Source organism: Staurois parvus, unplaced genomic scaffold (assembly GCF_062004578.1).
Source record: "Staurois parvus isolate SC_StPar_1 unplaced genomic scaffold, SC_StPar_1.0 ptg000058l, whole genome shotgun sequence".
Classification (NCBI taxonomy): Eukaryota; Metazoa; Chordata; class Amphibia; order Anura; family Ranidae; genus Staurois; species Staurois parvus.
In genome coordinates this window covers 6102675-6122139 of record NW_028317854.1, presented here as the reverse complement: position 1 = coordinate 6122139, position 19465 = coordinate 6102675, and the positions used below count along the sequence as shown (strand labels likewise).

At 40.4% G+C, this 19465-nt stretch overlaps 1 protein-coding gene across 1 annotated transcript in view; it reads right to left on the bottom strand.

Annotated features, from left to right (window-relative positions):
- PHKG1 (phosphorylase kinase catalytic subunit gamma 1) overlaps positions 1 to 19465 on the bottom strand; it is a 56251-nt gene that overhangs the window by 11745 nt on the left and 25041 nt on the right. The window contains exons 4-6 of the mRNA XM_089668467.1: positions 12012 to 12066; positions 5835 to 5900; positions 643 to 806 (exon numbers count right to left, since the gene is read on the bottom strand). Coding sequence (XP_089524593.1) covers positions 643 to 806; positions 5835 to 5900; positions 12012 to 12066 — 285 coding nt within the window. The remainder of the gene's footprint in view (positions 1 to 642; positions 807 to 5834; positions 5901 to 12011; positions 12067 to 19465) is intronic.

Below are 19465 nucleotides of genomic sequence, written 5' to 3'. Positions count from 1 at the left end.
CCCTCAGCCAGGGCATTGAAAATGGGTTGTGGATGGGTGTTCCAGCATGACAATGACCCAAAACACATGGCCAAGGCAGGTAAGGAGTGGCTCAAGAAGAAGCAGATTAAAGTCCTGGAGTGGCCTAGCCAGATCTTAATCTGACTGAAAATCTGTGGAGGAAGCTGAAAGTTCGAGTTGCCAAACATCATCCGCCAAACCTTAATGACTTGGAGAGGATCTGCCAAGAGGAGTCGGCCAAAATCCCTCCTGAGATGTGTGCAAACCTGGTGGCCAACTGCAGGAAACGTCTGACCTCTGTGATTGCCAACAAGGCATTTGCCACCAAGTACTAAGTCATGTTTTGTGAAGGGGATCAAATACTTATTTCCATCATGAACATGCATATCAGTGTATGATTTGTTAGACATGCATTTCTTTTGAATTTTTTGTTGCTATTCTGTCTCTCAGTGTTACAAGACACCTACCGTTCGATTTTTAGACTGATCATTTCTTTGTGAGTGGGCAAACATTCAAAATCAGCAGGGGATCACATACTTATTTCCTTCACTGTAACTGTTCATTTTCATCCTCTGTCACTGTAGTCGGAATGATTCAGCAGAGGATAATTCATGCGATTGCTAGGAATGGAACATAGTCTACCTTTTAATTTCTGTCCTTCAGGTATTTGACAGGAGAAGCCGAAATCTGTCAGCTTTATGTTCATGTTGTCATCCAGGAGGATGTTCTCTGGTTTGAGGTCTCTGTGAACAATGTTCTGGGAATGCATGAATGAGACAACTTCCAATAAGGCCCTCATTATCTTTCTGCCAGAAATGACAATAAAGGAAAATGTTAGAATTTTACAAGCTCTATTATCTACTATTTTTTTTGGATACAAAGAGAACCACTCAGATAAAGGCATTTGTAATAACCTGAACCTCCACTCTGAAACTACTATAATAATTCAGTCTTAGGGCCCTTTCACAATGGCAGACTCTGCCAAGTGATTCTGAATGCTCAGAGGGGAATCTGTCTGCTGATCCCTGCTGAGCAGGCAGATGACAGGTCCATGTCTGCTCCACTTGTGCTATTTTCTATGGGGAGTCAGATATAAACACACTGCCTGTCCATTTACATCCAACTGTAATCCTGATTTGCTAGACGGAACGGATCCCCCATCAGTCTGTTTTTAGCGGATCAGATGCAGGCGGGTGTAAACGAATACATGTCCATTTACATTCACTTCCCCATAGAGAACAATGGTGGTTTGATCGGGTCCACCTGAAAAAAGGACAGACAGGGCCCATCCTGGGCCCTTACCTTTTAGCTGTGTGTGTTGGTATATACTTGTATACTTACCTTATCAGTGGAAAAGTTTTATGCTGGCTATACATTGCTTGAATCTCGAAATTTGAAATATGGATGACCCTGTTGGCACCCCACTGCTCCAGAAAAGTTGATTGTTTATTTGGAGCTGGTATGAAAATTCTTCAGGTATGCAGCAACTGCTGGAGCAATGGCTGCTAAATAATAGCTGGTAACCGACGGTCCTCTATGCATGCTGTTTAGCATGGATTGACTCATACGTCTATTTCCCAAAGACAACCTCTGGATATGACACTGAGCACATGCACTCAACTTCTTTGGTTGATCATGGCGAGGCCTGTTCTGAGTAGAACCTGTCCTGTTAAACTGCTGTATGGTCTTGGCCACCGTGCTGCAGCTCAGTTTCAGGGTCTTGGCAATCTTCTTATAGCCTAGGCCATCTTGATGTAGAGCAACAATTCTTTTTTTCAGATCCTCAGAGATTTCTTTGCCATGAGGTGCCATGTTGAACTTCCAGTGAACAGTATGAGAGAGTGAGAGTGATAACACCAAATTTAACACACCTGCTCCCCATTCACACCTGAGACCTTGTAACACTAACGAGTCACATGACACCAGGGAGGGAAAATGGCTAATTGGGGTGCCGGTGTACTAACTTTTGTTGCCAGCGGTTTAGACATTAATGGCTGTGTGTTGAGTTATTTTGAGGGGACAGCAAATTTACACTGGTATACAAGCTGCACACTCACTACTTTACATTGTAGCAAAGTGTCATTTCTTCAGTGAAAAGATATAATAAAATATTTACAAAAATGTGAGGGGTGTACTCACTTCTGTGAGATACTGTATATACAGTATATATATATATATATATATATATATCAGGTAAAATCAGTATTGAACACGTCGCCATCTTTCTAGGTAAATATATTTCTAAGAGTGCTATTGACAAAAGTTTCACCACATGTCAGTAACAAAAAGTAATAAAATGGAATGACACAGGGGAAAAAGTATGGAACACATGAAGAAAGGAAGGTGCAAAAAGGCATGGAAAGCCAAGACACCAGCTGAAATCTATCAGTAATTAGAAATCAATCCTGGCCTTGCCAGTGCAAATTAATATCAGCTGGTTCAGTTCTCTCAAGACCTTCTCAACCTTATTGTTGCAAAACATACTGATGGCATTGGTTACCTACAAATTTGTAAACTTCTGAATGTTCCAGGGAGCACTGTTTGGGCCATAATCCAGAAGTGGAAAGAACATAATTTCACCATAAACTGGCCACAACCAGGTGCTCCTTGCAAACTTTCTGACAAAGGAGTGAAAAGAATTATCAGAAGAGTTGTCCAAGAGCCAAGGACCACTTGCGGAGAACTTCAGAAAGACCTGGAATTAGTAGGTACAATTGTTTTAAAGAAAACAATAAGAAATGCACTCAACCACCATGGCCTGCATGCACGGTCACCACGTAAGACTGAAGAAAAAGCATGTTAAACCTCGTTTAAAGTTTGCTGCACAACATTTAGACAAACCTGTGAAATACTGAGACAACATAGTCTGGTCAGATGAGACCAAAACTGAACTCTTTGGATGCCATAATACACACCATGTTTGGAGGTTATATGGCACTGCATATCACCCACCAAACTCCATACCAACAGTGAAGTCTGGAGGTGGGAACATGATGGTGTGGGGCTGTTTTTCAGCATACGGTACTGGCAAACTCCATGTCTTTGAAAAGGATGAATGGAAAAATGTACTAAGACATTCTTGATAAAAATCTGCTGTCATCTACCAGGATGATGAAGATGAAATGAGTGTGGACATTTCAACACGACAATGATCCCAAACACAAAGCCAAGGAAACTCTCAATTGGTTTAAAAGAAAGAAAATAAAGCTGCTAGAATGGCCCATCCAATCACATGACTTGAATCCAATAAAAAGTCTATGGAAAGTACTGAATATCAGAGTTCATAGAAGAGGTCCATTGAACCTTCAAGATTTGAAGACTGTTTTTGCAGAAGAATGGGCCAAAATCACACCTGAGCAATGCATGTGACTAGCTTCTCCATACATAAGGTGTCTTGAAGCTGTCATTACCAACAAAAGATTTTGTATGAAGTATTAAATAAATTTCAGTTAGCGTGTTCAATATTTTTCCCTTTGTCATTCCATTTCATTACACATAACTCAATTTCTGAACTTATTTGTTTTGGTTTCTCTGTATGTATGGAAAGCCTATATGCATGTTGTTACCAACATGTGGTGAAAACTTCATGTCAACAGTACCTTTAGAAATATATTTACCGAGAAAAATGGTGACGTGTTCAATACTTATTTTACACGCTGTATATAGAGAGAGAGAGAGTGAGAGAAAGAGAGAGAGATACTGTATACAAATGTTTTGCCTTTCATTTCTATTTTAAACTGAATGGGTTGTTTTACAAGGGGAGGATTCACATATACTTTAATAACAGGACACACAGTTATTTCTGAGAGCTGAGCCTGCACTACCACCAAAAATTAAGAATAGTAATTCAGATTATTAAAAGTTCCCATACTACTTCTATATCTCTATATTTTAATTACAATCATTCACTTTCTCACTTTGCATCTCCTATTTCTCATCATTGCTGAAATGGCTGAAAAATTGCTTGAGCTAAAAACACTAATGCCCTTGCATGAATAATGCCCTTGCTATAACTGTAGGCATTTTACATACCAAATGAAGCCTGACTGGAAAACTCCAAGAGATTCCATCTTTTATTGTATTGTATTGTTTACATACAGGTCTCTCCTCCGTCGGAAATCCTCGGAGATTGCCAGGTGCCAGCGTGGAATCACCGGCCGGGACCCGGTTATTGACAGCCAAGGACGCGAGTACAGGATTCAAGAGCCCCCCTACCAGTAACTGCAAAATCGTGTATATTTACTATATATATTTTTTTCCCATTGGAAAAGTTGCCATCTATATGTATCCTGGTGACCAATTAAAATTTGGTATTTTCTTGCTCTTTCAAGGATAATGGACAAATATAGAGGGAAAATTGAGAAACAGACAATGCTACAAAACTGACAGGTGTTCTAAAACTAAAAACAACGTTTTACCTTCAGTTATACTTAATAGTGACACTAAACTCTGGGTTGAAAAAAAAATGTAAATGTATGCACTCTTAACCACTTCCAGTCCGGACACTTTCACCTCCTTCCTGTCCAGGCCAATTTTCAGCTTTCAGTGCTATCATACTTTGAATGACAATTGCGCGGTCATGCAACACTGTACCCATATGAATTTTTTAGCATTTTTTTGAGACAGATAAAACTTTATTTTGGTGGTATTTATTCACCACTGGGATTTAAATTTTTTTTCTATATAAATGAAAAATCCAAACATTTTTTTATAATCATTCTTCATAAATCTTGGCCAAAATATATTCATCTATATTTTTAGTAAAAAAAAAATTACCAAAATTAGTTTATAACCATTAAAAAATTATAATTTTTCCAAACATTTTTTACATTTTTATTTTTTTTTTTATATTATTATTTATGGTTTTTTTTTTTTTTTAACATACCGTCACCCTAGCAGTACAGTGTCACCATAGTGGCACTGTATTACTTGTGGGGGGTGATGCAGATTTTTTTTTCTTTTTTTACACTGATTGCTTTACACCCATAAAGGCTGTAAAAGAAATAATTTCTCCTTCTCTCTGGATGCATTCTTGCAGCCACTGAGAAATACTGTGAGAGCTGTGATTGTTCACAGCTTGTCACATAATACAAGGCTGTTGTGAATAGCTGTGTACCATGTGACCTCTGTGATCATTCACAGATTTCACACGTAGTAAACAATGATGTCAGGAAGTGACATCTTGTTTACTACTGTTCCTGTGATCACTGATTGGCCAAACAGTGATCACATGAATTGGGACCTCACACAGAGGTCCCGTACAGTGATTGGTGTTCCGCTGTGTCCGGAGGACACCGGATTTCAGTGCTGCGCACTCCCAGGGAGCGCGCAGAGGCAGTGAATGCGGAGGCCGTTTATAAATGGCCACTCGCTCCTGCACTGCTCCCGTCTGGCTGTTTATATACATGGGCCAACGGGAAGTGGTTAACTAAGAAAGGTTAGAGGTGTAGAGGGTGGCTACATTCATTCTCTATTGTCCCACTGTATGTAGGAATGTAGCCACCCTCTCCTGCTCACTTCCAAAATGTACTATGGATAATGGCATTTATAGCGTGCATAGAGAAGTGCACCACAACTAGTGTGCACGGCTTGATCCAAACCAATGACAGGCAGAGGGAAAAGAAGAGGTTTAGAAGCTCTTGGAGGATGTTACAGGGAGGCATAAAACACAAAAATCGATTACAGGGCCATTCATTTGTGTATATTCTTATTTTTGAAGCATAAGGATATACATTTTTTTATTGTCACCACATCAATGCAGTTATGTTTTTTTTGTTCTGTTTTTTTTTTTTTGGTAAATTGATACAGGCAACATTGTAAACATGAACAGTTACCTTGTTTCCTTCTCACTCAATGTAACTTGTTCTGTGAGGTAGTCAAATAGTTCACCTCTCCTCATTCTGAAACAATAATACATATATAAAATACATATACATACATACATACATACATACAGTATATATACATATAAAACACTAATAAACATATTTACTTTCAGAAGAACTTGTTTCAAGTGAAGTGCAAGAGCTAAATGTAGACAAAGCACAGTAACTGCTAAGAAAATGCTGTTTACAGAAGTGTAGCATGGAGAAAGAAAATTATATACAGCCCTGGTCAAAAGGTTTGAGAATAACACAAATATTAATTTTCACAAAGTCTGCTGCTTCAGTGTTTTTAGATCTTTTTGTCAGATGTTACTATGATATACTGAAGTATAATTACAAGCATTCCATAAGTGTCAAAGGCTTTTATTGACAATTACATTAAGTTTATGCAAAAAGTCAATATTTGCAGTGCTGACCCTTCTTTTTCAAGACCTCTGCAATTCGCCCTGGCATGTTATCAGTCAACATCTGGGCCACATCCTGAATGATGGCAGCCCATTCTTGCAGAATCAATGCTTGCAGATTGTCAGTTATTGTGGGGGGTTTTTTTGTTCACCCGCGTCTTAAGGATTGACCACAAGTTCTCTATCTCTTTGATGGTTTGTTCCCCAAGCCACTTAGTTATCACTTTTGCCTTATGGCAAGGTGCTCCATCATGCTGGAAAAGGAATTTTTCGTCACCAAACTGTTCTTGGATGGTTGGGAGACGTTGCTCTCGAAGGATGTTTTTGTGCTATTCTTTATTCATGCATGTGTTCTTTGGAGTGAGCCTACTCCCTTGGCTGAGAAGCAACCAGGGGCGCAACCTAGGGCGGCAGTTTTCAGCAGTTTTCAGGGGGGCAGCACCTCCCCCCAGAAGAAGGGACGTGAAAGAAGGGACGCCCTTGCCATGGGAATCAGGCAGGATCTGAAAGAGGCTGCGAGCTGCTTGATGGTGTATGTAGAGCCTGACTCTCATTCCTGGAGAGCTGTGCAGATGAGTGTCTTTTTCGCCAGGGGTGTTGTTGGTCAATGTCAGCATTGTCAGGTTCTCTCTGTGGGAGTGGGAAGGAGGGGTGATGCTGGTCGGTGTCCGTGGGGGCAAACGATTTTTGTGTTGCCTAGGGCAGCACAAAACCTAAATACACTACTGGAAGCAACCCCACACATGAATGGTCTCAGGATGCTTTACTGTGGCATGACACTGATGGTAACACTCACCTTTTCTTCTCTGGACTAGGTTTTTTCCGGATGCCCCAAACAATCGGAAAGGGGATTCATCAGAGAAATTACTCATCAGAGAAAATGACTTTATCCCAGTCCTCAGCAGTCCAATCCCTGTACATTTTGGAGAGTATCAGTCTGTCCCTGATGTTTTTCTTGGAGAGAAGTGGCTTCTTTGTTTTCCTTGAATTTCTTGATGATCCGAAAAATGGTCAATTTAGGAGCAATCTTAGAAGAAGCAATATCCTTGCCTATGAATCCCTTTTTGTGCAAAAGCAATAATGACTGCACGTGTTTCCTTGCAGGTATATTATTATTTGTGTCAGTCTCAAAACTTTTGGCAAGAGCTGTAAGCTCCATAAGGTCAACAGTTTTCATTTGTATGCATCATGTGTTGTATGCATAATTGTGTTACAAATGTGCTCCGAGAATGTATATATTTCCTACCTAACATTCTGCTAAAATTGTGTTTATTAGTACTGCATGGACCTTGAAGAAAGGACACACCACAAAACCTTGTCCTGGAAATTTGGATGTTAGTACAAAAAAAGTATCAAGGACAGTACTCAATTGCTCTCTATTGTTACAATATTCAAGAAAATAAAAGAAATTGGATTCCAATATTTATTGTAGTTTTTTCATCGATCCTTGTGATTTATTATCACAGACCAGTCTCTGGTGTTATTTAATAAAGACCTATCTAAAATGTCAGGATCTAAATGTGCTTGGACCTTCTTGGATGTTCTCAGTTGCATCCTAGCTGTCTGGCTGAACAGAAAGTAAAAATAAACATCCCGTGATAATTTTAACTGGTCACAGTAAAGGGTACAAGGACATCCGAGCTGAAATGTCTGTCACTCAGAGATCTGTGAGGGCAACTGTTGCATAAGGAAGATGGCAGATACTGTACTCAACAATGCTTAGAATGACTTGCAAAGAATCATACAGAGTAATCTGGCAATGGACCAATATTGTAAGCTCATTAGAATCACATTCATAATCTTCTCATTCATCAGCTGATGTGTAAAGTCCCAAAGATTTCTTGTGTTCCTTAACATCATGCTGGATGAGTGTTTGGACAGTGTGATCTAAACGTGTCAGATATAACAGAGTGAATAGTTATTGTAATATCCAAGAAACATCAAATGACAGTTTTTATCTATTCTTATATTATACTTACACACATTGCAATAGACCATGCATTTCCTGGCCCTGATCTTTGACCTGTTGATTTGGTGACGGTCTTAAGGGTTCACGTGTTTCTCAATATGCGTAAGTTTTAATTTCAGCAAATATTAAAGTTTTAACATTTTTCCTTTTAGGTTTGCATAGCGTAGGGAAGGATTAAGATCTCTCTGATATTTATTGCTATTTGTGTTGGCAATGAAGAGTATTTTCCTCCCATTCTGTCTTAGTGACCGTAATACCTTAAATAGGGTGTCTACTTATTGGGGACATATACAGCAATAAAAGTAGAATTTTTGCAACCAAATGCAGAAGAGTTGGAAACAATGTCATGTTTTTACTGTTAAGGCAAACATAAGCTGACATTATGAAAACCAGCCAACATCTACCTTGTTATATGTTACAGAGCAGCAACCATACCTGACTGGGAACCTATGATTTAGGCCTCATTCACACAGGGTGTACAATAGTATACAGCCTGTGCAGGGCCATGTTTACTCACACAGGGATGCACATGCACCAGATGCATGGACATAGCCACTGTTCTCAATTTGACAGCCATGTGGGTGCATTGTCCTGAATGAACACTGTCTGCATTTAGGGACGCACACCTGCATGGCTGTCTAACATGGCCCTCCCAGGAGCATGCTTAAGTATGTCTGTATGAATGAGGCTGAAACAAAAAGGTCATTTAGGCAAATGCTGTGTAACTAAAACCTGTGTTTTATTAACAAAATATTATTAACTACTACTAACAATTATTAGTAGCTATTAAACAAATTGTTAGAAGTGTAAATTGTTTTGTTTTTTTGAGAGGTTGGACTGGCTAGTTGGTAAGTTTGCTGGGAAAATGTTTGTTATGTTTGTTCTGTGCGAAGCCCTTCCATGTGTCAAGAACGCGAGATCGCTGCCACCAATATGCGACAATCCCACGATTGCTGTCACCAGTATGTGACGACCGCGGTGTCAGACCGTGGCCCTTCTCACCAAACTCGTGACTGCAGGACTAGCCAATCAAAAATCGCGCTATCACGTGCGTAACAATACCACACCCTGCACAACGATTTTCCAGCTAACTGGACCACAATCGATGTACCGGCAGCCTGAGTGAATGTTACTGGGTCAGGTTAATTACGCAATTAACCCTTCACACTGCCACCACCTCCTTTTTGTACAGAGAAAGAGGAAACTCAGTGATATCCGCAATAACACTATAATGGTTGAGGTAATCGTCTGTATAACATGGTCATTGCAGGCCGGTTATACAGAGGGTTAAACAAACACAGTAGGGTTCTCTTTAGAGGCAGGAATTCGTAAAGTGCAATTAAGAGCTATAGAAACAGTTCAACACTTTCAGAAAGAAAGATTTATTACTGAAAAGTCAAAAAGGGGGTGCAATAAAATATTTACAGAACAAAGATGTAACCAATATATATATAAATATACAGAGACCAACAGCACAGCAAAGAGATATCAGAGAGAGGTGAAAGGGTTAAGGTACTTGCCAAAGTCCTGGTTTAGCAGATCCAAGTTTCAGAGTGAAAGGGCACGGGTCTCCCCAGGTGGTACTGATGTTAAAATGGGAGACATCTTCAACTTTGCTCTCTTAGGCCTGACAGCCCATTTTGTAGTTCCCCAGCAGGGGGCGTCTCTGAAGTCAAGGACCAATACCCCGTTTAGGGCATGGAGGTCTGGCCGGATACCTCAACTAGAGCCAAAATCTCTCCTAACTCATATTTTGGCCCATAACTTTCCATCTGCACAAGTGGCATTCCACCCAAGGGTAGATTATTATGCAGACACGTCTGAGGATTGATTAGATATGAATTATGAAATTATTACACATCGAACGGTTCAGGCAATCTACTTTTCGGCTTTCCTATGTATTCGAGACAAGGCGAGTGACCTACCAAAGTGTTCGTCTCCTCTTAGCCAATCTGACGATATGTCTGGTTTTTATTTAAGTCTCTCATATTCCAAGATATGAGACATAGGGGAAAAATGGATTTTAACAAATGTTATCTGGTCGTGTTTCCTTGGAATGTTCTTTGAACTCCTGGGAAAGCTTGCCTTATCTTATACGAGGTGTTACATTTTACAGGTTCTTTGGACAGCGAGGCCCCGGCTCCCTTGGGGGTCCTATAGCTCATAGCCCCCCTGCTGGCTCTGGCCTGTGACACTTTTACCACACACACACACACACGCTGCCATATGTCACTGTGCCTCTCAGAGAGGGAGGGGGGAGGAATGAGGGAATAACATGGATACTCTTAACAAAATGGAGGCTGCGTCCTTCACCGTGTGTACACTGGTTACACAATGTCTCTAAAACAAACTGTAGCCTGCCGGCCAGATGTGGCACTTTGCGTGCCTTTTTCTGGCCTCTTTTGTCAACTGATACGGGGCACTATTCCTTTCACTGACACCAAAGATAAAGCACTATTTTTTCTACTGACAACAACAATGGGGCATTATTCCTCCCAATAACACCAAAGATGGGGCACTATTCCCACCACTGATAGCAATGAAGGGGCACTATTCCTTCCACTGATACCAGTGATGGGGTACTAATCCTCCCACTAACACCAAAGATGGGGCACTATTCCCACCACTGATAGCAATTACGGGGCACTATTCCTCCCACTGATACCAATGACGGGGCACTATGGGTCCCACCATTACCAATAATGAGACACTTTTTCTCCGCCTTCTGACCACAAGAGCTGTGTAATGTATTTACTCCAATGGACCTCCAAGCCTGAGACTTGCACTGATGCTGGGCCATTTTCACTCCCATTGACCACATTCCAACACCCCTTATGTCTGAAGGACAGTAAACTGGCCCTTTGTTTAGAAAGTTTGGACTCAACCCCCACTCTAAAAGCTAGTTTAAAAAATTGGGAAGTTGCCATTTTTGCTTAGTTCTTTGAAGGTATGCTATTTATTTCAGGTACTTATATAGCGCCATCAATTTACACAGTGCTTTACATATATATTGTACATTCACATCAGTCCCTAACCCTCAAGGGGCATACAATCTAAGGTCACTAACTCACATTCATACATACACATACTAGGGCCAATTTAGACAGAAGCCAATTAACCTACCAGCATGTCTTTGGAGTATGGGAGGAAACCAGAGTACCCAGAGGAAACCCACGCAGGCACAGGGAGAACATGCAAACACCAGGCAGGTGGTGCCATGGTTGGGATTTGAACCAACAACCCTAGTACTGCCAGGCGGAAGTGCTAACCACTTATCCACTGTGTTGCCCATACTATAAAAATTGCTGGTGTTTGCTGCCTTTAATAAACCCTCTTGTGCAGATGTTCTTTTTATTTGCATCATGTTTTTACTGCTGTTTGCATGCCTGTGGGGGTATTCCATCCAGTATACCTGGCAAAGGTTCTAACCCTGCCAAAACCATCCAAAATTCAACAAGAAACTTTTGGCTGGAGTTACACTTATTTATAGTTCATAAACTAGTTGAGCAGTTGTGGGATTATCATTTTAATCTATATAACTAGTAGAATCATTTTACCTATGCAGCACAAAGATGTATAATGGGGTCAGAAATAAATTCCCCTCAATTTCTAAACTACATACACGGATTAGTGGACAAGTCCCTAAAATGTATCATTTTCACAATTAAGCTGCCAATTTAACACATGAAATAAAAGCAATATACATGAAATGGTAATCATTGCACAATACAAATAACAAAATATTGTACTTACAGGTCAAATACCAGAAAGAAGAATGTGTGGGATTCATAGCTGTCCTTCAGCTGGACTAAGACAAAGAAAAAAACAAACAACTCCATCATTACATGTGTTTGATATTTTTACACTTGTGGGAATAGCTATTCTGGGAAGGCTGGCTTAAATTTCAGAGAGTTTTAATCAATATGAGGTTAATGCTCTAATATCACATGCATGGCGGAATTCAAATATTAAATGACATAGGTAAGTGATTGTCAAATCACTTGAAAATTTTACCCAAAACTGAAAGTGCATTTCCTACACTGAATGACAGTCAGCCAGATTAAGTTGCACGAAAGCTAAATTACTAATCAACACATATATGGCACAAACCCAGTCATGAAATCTACTCTTTTGAAATAGCTAAAATTTGTCAAAGGATAACCTCTTCTGTTTGTTTATGTGATGCTGATATCTCCTGCATGATTGCTTGCAGGCATCCTACAAATATTACCAAATTTACGTTAACAAGTCTGTAAAAAGATTAGCCATCTGTGGTTTTAATCTTTGTTTTCCAAAGTATAAGCAGAAAGTCATTATCTCAAGGTTCTGGAACTTAAAGCAAATAGAACACACTCATGTCAAGGGTCAACATGCAATTCTGCCATGGGGGGAAGCCTGGAGGACTAACATCCATTTGCACAGGCTCTAACATAGTACATTTGTGAATATGCAGTAATTAGCTGTAAATAAAGTCATTTTATCCTAGCTTGTAGATAATTGTATCATGCACCCAATATAACTGCATATATATACTCTGCAAAAGCAGAGCCTTGAATAATTTCAGGCTCTACACAAGTGTATCCATACCCAAGTAAAAAATTGTGTATAAAATTGTATATTGTGGCTTATCAGCATTTAGATGGGATAACGGCATTAGTTTTCTTTCTCATTTTTTTTTTAATTTCTCTTGGTGATTCTGTCAATAACACACTTCCTGTCCTACAGTGACAACGCTCACTCACTGTACTGTATAAACGGAGAAACAGCGTTGTCACCCTAGCAAGGAAGTGTATTATTAGAACTACAGGACACCTACTCCTCCCCTCATCTGTAGTGTACAGAGGTGAGCTGTGTCAGGTTGATACCAGTGATTGAGATTACACTGAAGAGTACACAGGACACAAGACAGCATAAAAAACAACAGGAGGTCCATAGAGTTTACCTGTTTTTGTTTTTTGGGGGTTTTTTATACATGTTTTGTGCTTTTTTTACTTTTTTGATCTATACAAAAAAGTTCGAAACAAAGCAAATAATGTGTAGCACCCTCCTTTGTAGGTGCTAGGTTTAGATAGATAGAATTTGTTGTATTTTTAATAAGTAAATTTAGTTGTCACTCTGTAGTCAGAGTAGCTGTAAATATATGTTAGTAAAAAGCATAGTTAAAGCGGAGCTCCACCCAAAAGGGGTAGTTCCACTTTAAGCCTTTGTCTCCCACTCCCATTAGAATTGGCACCTTTGGGAAGCGGGTACTCAAATTTGACAGGTACCTGCTCCCACTTCTGCTGCCATCACCTAAGGCGAAAAGAAGCGAAAGTTGTCCTCCGCCCTTCCCTCCCTGTAGTCTTCAGGGACACATGACAGGTTCCAGAAGACTACAGGGCCATTCACAAAGTGCAGCGCTTCTCATGCATGCGCAGTGGGCACCTGGCTTTTAAAGCCGCAAGCTGTCACAGCCCTGTGCCCATACTGAAGTTGCCAGGGAGAGAAGACAGCCGGTGAAATCAGCAGTGGTGAAGACACCACTGGACCAAGGGACAGATAAGTAACTGTATTTTAAAAGTCAACAGCTACAGTTTTTGTAGCTGCTGACTTTTATTTTTATTTTTTTTAGCTGGAACTCAACTTTAACTCACTGTACTGATTGAGCTGTGATCATTTGGTTAGGTCTGCTCTGCGTGCTCAGCTGCTGCTAGCCTGCCTAGCTTCCTCTGTATCCAGGAAACTGTAGACTTTCTGGATGATAGGTGTGGAGTTATGCAGATGGCAGCATGAATATTGATATAGCCTCAGCCTATCCCAGAGTGATGGGCTCTAAAGCATGCTGGGTAACTATATATATTCAGTGAGCACACAGGGCTTTTGGTTCTTTCCTATTTAGGACTGATCCAGCTTGGGAGAGGGCACGTTGTGCTCGCAGGCATCTACTGCCATGCGGCCTTAGGTGGGTGACCTGAGGGCCTGAATACTGAGAACCAGGTTCTGCTATGCTGGCTGAGGGGCTGCCTACTGAAGATCTGGTCTGGTATCACAGAGGAAGGCATCCAGTTGCTCTTGTGAGTAGAGACATCCCTAAAGGATCTCAGAGACTTCTGCTTAACCCCCTCGGGTGCTAGAAAGTAAGCTGCAAGTCTAGAAAAGGGAACACCGCCTGGTGTTCCGAAGAGCTTTGTCCATCTGACCTACTTCTTAAAGGGAAACTGCTCTGGGGCCCTAAAGAAGTTACTGCTACTACTTCAACTTTTACTACTGCCTTAGAGCTGAAGTCCACTGTTTGATTCAAGCAAGGACTCCAACGTAGCTTATCCTGAAGAATAGATAAAGTCCTCAATGTACATAGTTCCTATTTTTGGAGTATTACACTAATTGCCCTCATCCCTATCCAAATTCTCAAAAAATAAAACAACACCTCTAGACTGCTAATTTGTGAAATGTGTGAATGAGCTTATGTGCCTGGCTGTGGGGCAAAGGAACTGAGGAGGACCTGGAAAGTATTCCTATGGGAGTAGCACTGCGTATGAATAAAATAAAAAAAATGGGCACATTCTGTGGACCACTTGTTCTTTTTTCCGTTGTCGCTTTTCTCTGTTTCTAAGACAGATCTGGATTTCTGGCAGGATCAACCATATTTTTTCACATATTGAATAAATATAACAAAACACTTTTAATGGTATATTTACTGACCAAGAGTGAGCAAACAAGAGAAGTTCATTGTTAGGGTTTACGTGCCCTTTAATGCTACCATTACTTTCTGTAGCTTTGCCTCTACATACATATTTCAGAGCGGAAAGGGGTGATAGTCTGTATTCTACAGAAGAACATTTGCATTTTGGAAAAATACATGAAGCTCAAAGTAACTTGTTTTTACTGAGGCTGGAAGTGTAAATTAATACTTCAGTAAAATCCACTCATGTAGGATGCAACCATGCAGAATAATTCTCTGCAGCATCCAGAACATTGTTGATCAGCCCTACTTCTAAAAAACCTCTCTGCATCTGATGTGTATAGCAAAGATTCCAGAGATTTCAATAAGAGGAATCTTATTAACAGTTTTTCTGATGTTTGCTATTAAGTAATAACAGCTGTATTTAATAAAGCAAACGGAATTTCTATAGTGTTCCTTCTTGCTCTAAAGGCACTCTTAGAAATAATACTTCAAGGAAGAGCGCAGTAAACAGCACTTGTGTGGATTTGTCATTTTTCACTGCACTAATGGGGAATATTAGTCATACATAAGGAACATTTTCACCTCTTGCAATTGCAACCCATCCCAAAAAGAATAGGATGTGCCTCTTCTCTTACTCTTGCAGCTAGACGGTGCTGTATATATGGCAAGAATAAGATCAGCAAGACCAATAGAAGAAGTAATTCTGGAGATGCAGGAGTTTACATAACTCCCTTCCTAACTCTCCTTGTTATAGCATATGGACACCCAGATATTATGGCTATTGGGTTTCCCAGCACAAATCAGTTGAGTTGCTGAACCTGCATATTAAACGTAAAGTATAACTAAAGGGAAAACTTTTTTTTGTTTTGGATACAGTGATGAGGGATTAGAACACCTGTCAGGTTTTTATTGCTTAATAGGAAGAATAAAAACCTCCTGCGCTCTCAAGACTGGATCTGGCATGCGTGGAGAGATCTTCGTGAATTATTGTATTCAACTCAATTCGGTCTAGCAAAGCTGTGCAGCCCTCTAAGGGCTGGGAAATCCCAAAAAGCCACTGGAAGATAAGAAAAAGAAAGAGAAAAGGGCACACAAGCCTTGCGCATTACCTCACACACAAATCTTTTATTTGGAAGTAACAGATGTATAATGCCAAGTAAAAACAAGCATGTCATGACCCTCAATGGTCTATAGTCTGGAGAACTGTGCGCATCCCATACACAGAGATGGACATTCAGAGCACAAATGATGCGTTTCAAGGGGGATCCAATCTTCCTGAGAGTTAATTCAGCTGAAAGCCAACTTTGCATGGCCTGGCTCTGAGGAAGAGGGGATCCCCCCTTGAAATGCGTCAGCCATGCTCTGAATATCCATCTCTGTGTATAGGTTTGTATTGCGGTCTGTGCTCCCATTAGGGAGATTCACCCTCTCTATTTGTCCTGTTTACCATTATTATTGAACCGGAAAGTAAATAAAATCCCACATTTGCGCTGTCCCCAGAAAAGAAACAGAGGGAAAATCTTCCAATGGGGGGGGGGGCACTAGTTTTTGTGATCTGGGGGTCACTGTAGGATTTCCATAATTTGTAGGGATTTCCTCTCACTTTCTGTTTGACTATGGGACAGGAAGTGAAGGAAAATCTCCGAAATGGGATGCATATGGCGAAAAAAAGATCTGACGGGTTATAACCCTCCATTGCTCTATCCTAAATAAAAAACAAGTTTTGCCTTTAGTTCTACTGTAAGTTTAATTAATTTTTTTTTAAATCAGCATAAGCCTGGGTTCACAATGATGTGGTACAGAATTCTGCATTTTCTGTGTCAATTCCGCATCAGAATCGCACCTAGTTCATGCGAACAGCTGCGGGTGTGTATGTTAACAACACCCCGAAATCAGTCTGCAAAACACGGTGCAATGCTCAGAATCGGATCGCATAGGTGTGAATACCCATATGATCCGATTCTAGTGCGGACCAAAAAAAAGGGTCCTGCACCTTTTGGTGCGGGTGCGGTGCGATCAGAGCCATACAAAAAGTATGATTCCAATCATACCGCACACAAATCGCATGTGATTTGCACAGGAATGTGGTGCAGTTCCTGTGCGAATCACATGCGATAAACCGCATATTTGTGAACCCAGGCTAAGGGATGGTTCCTACATTAAATGAGAAGTGTTCCTTGTGCTGTTGGCTGCTTTTTTCATTTATATCTTTATTCTTCTGCCCCCTCTCCCCCATGCCACTGCAGAAGTCATTTTTCAGTGTTACAGGGTTAATATGAGCTGCTGGACCTGTCATAAGCACTTATTATTAAGAGTGACAACTATGCCACCCTTTCCACCCCTGCTCCTCCAATTATAGAAGCTGTACTATAGCTTTCAGCAATGACAAGCACTCTATGAATGGAGGACAGGATGGTGAATGAAAGGTCCACTTCTTTCTTTCATAAAGCACTGTTAATTGAGTGAGCTGATAGTACATCTTTTGTGAATGGAGGAGGGAGGTGGAAAACTCTTGACTAAGTGCCTATGACAGGTCCAGCAGCTGTATTAACTACTGCAGTATCCAAAGATTATTGCTGCTGGGGTATGGAGGAGGGGAGAGCATGGGGATGAAGTTTAAAGTAAAGAAAGCAGCCACCAGCACAAGGGACACTTCCCATTCAATGTAAATACCATCCCTTGCGCTGATTTAAAAAAAAATAACTGAACTGAAGATTTAATTAATTTTTAGCAAACAATTTGGTTGACATTAAAGTGCTTCTAACACAAACTGGATTCCTTCATTTGAAATCTGGGACCTGTTGGATTGCAATCAGCAGCTGCTCTACTTTGCCTCTACAATTATATTTATCAGTTACAAAAAATAGTTTAATTTAATTGCTTATATTTATTTATTACAGGTACTTATATAGCACCGTAAATTTACGCAACACTTTAGATATATATATGTTGTACATTCACATCAGTCCCTAAGGTGTGTACAATCTAAAGTCCATAACTCACATTCATACATACACATAATAGGGCAAATTTAGACAGGATCCAATTAACCTACCAGCATGTCTTTGGAGTGTGGGAGGAAACCCACGCAGGCACAGGGAGAACATGCAAACTCCAGGCAGGTGGTATCATGTTTTGGATTTGAACCAAGGACCCTAGTACTGCCAGGTGGAAGCGCTAACCATTTAGCCACTGTGCTGCATAATATTTAAGGCATTTTACTGTCCCTGGGTATTTAAATATACTGTATATCCACAGTGCTTGTAAATTCTGAAACCTGTTTTGCTGATTGTACCAAGGGTAGAAAATTGTTTTAATAATTGTAAGGGACCATAAACATGTTTCCATGGCTTTTGTTATTATAATATCAGGTGACAAGTTTTCAAAATGACTGTAAAGTGATTCAGTTAGAGATCTGATTTCCATTGATCTCTATGACAACTGCTGTCAGTTCAGACCTCATGAGGAAGCCTATACAAGAATTATAAATGTCTTTTTTCATTTGTTCCCAGAAAACAGCAACCTTAACATAAAATGTACATTGTGTACTGCTGTGCTGGAGTTTGTTTGTAAAGCCGTCATGTCACTTTGTATAATCTACAAACCTGGTTACATAAACCACATATAAATGCTGACAACTAGAGCTGCTTACATGTACCACCAAACAACTTTATTGGCATCCTTGGTGTCAATCAAATATCACATTTTCGATGCGTTACTGTTGGTTACCGAGGCCGCCCGTCACAAGGACAGACCAAAAAGAAGGTGGGAGGAAAAGGGGGGTAGGCCCTGAATTAAAGCAGAACTAAAGTACAAACATAAATCATTTTGATTTGTAGGACAGGCTCTTTATTGCAGAGGACACATTATTACGTCTCTTCTGCAATAACACCAACTTACCTGCCTGTTTGCAATTTTCTTTAAAACGTACACTGAGTTGGCATTCAAGAACATTCCTGGCACATCTTGGCATCAGAAATAATTTAAGTTTTAGGTAAGTTTAGTTTGAAAAGTTTTATATCCTTTTTTTTTACTATATGTACATTTTTCAAGTGATTCTAAACCCTGCTAGCACTCCCACATCTAAGTTATGGGGCACACTGGCAGCCAGCAATATACATTGGAAATGCTTTTTTTAATGTATTGCTAAATACCTTTTTTTTCCTCTTTTCAGTGGATGTCATGTCTTTTCTCTGTTCTACCCTGCAGAAGACTGTGGTAGAGGTGGGGCTAAGCTGGAGCAGGTCATATGTCCTGTGATGCTCAGGGGTGTCAAACTGGCGGCCCTCCAGCTGTTGCGAAACTACAAGTCCCATCATGCCTCTACCTTTGGGAGTCATGCTTGTAACTGTCAATCTTGCAATGCCTCATGGGACTTGTAGTTTGGCAATAGCTGGAGGGCTGCCAATTTGACACCTGTGCAAGCTTTTTTCAGTCCCTTATCCCAAGCTGTGTAAAGCAGAGTTGAGCTGTCAGTCAAGAATCTGATCCACCTATCAATGCCTTTGGATGGACCAGATCTTTGGCTGACAGTTCCAATCCA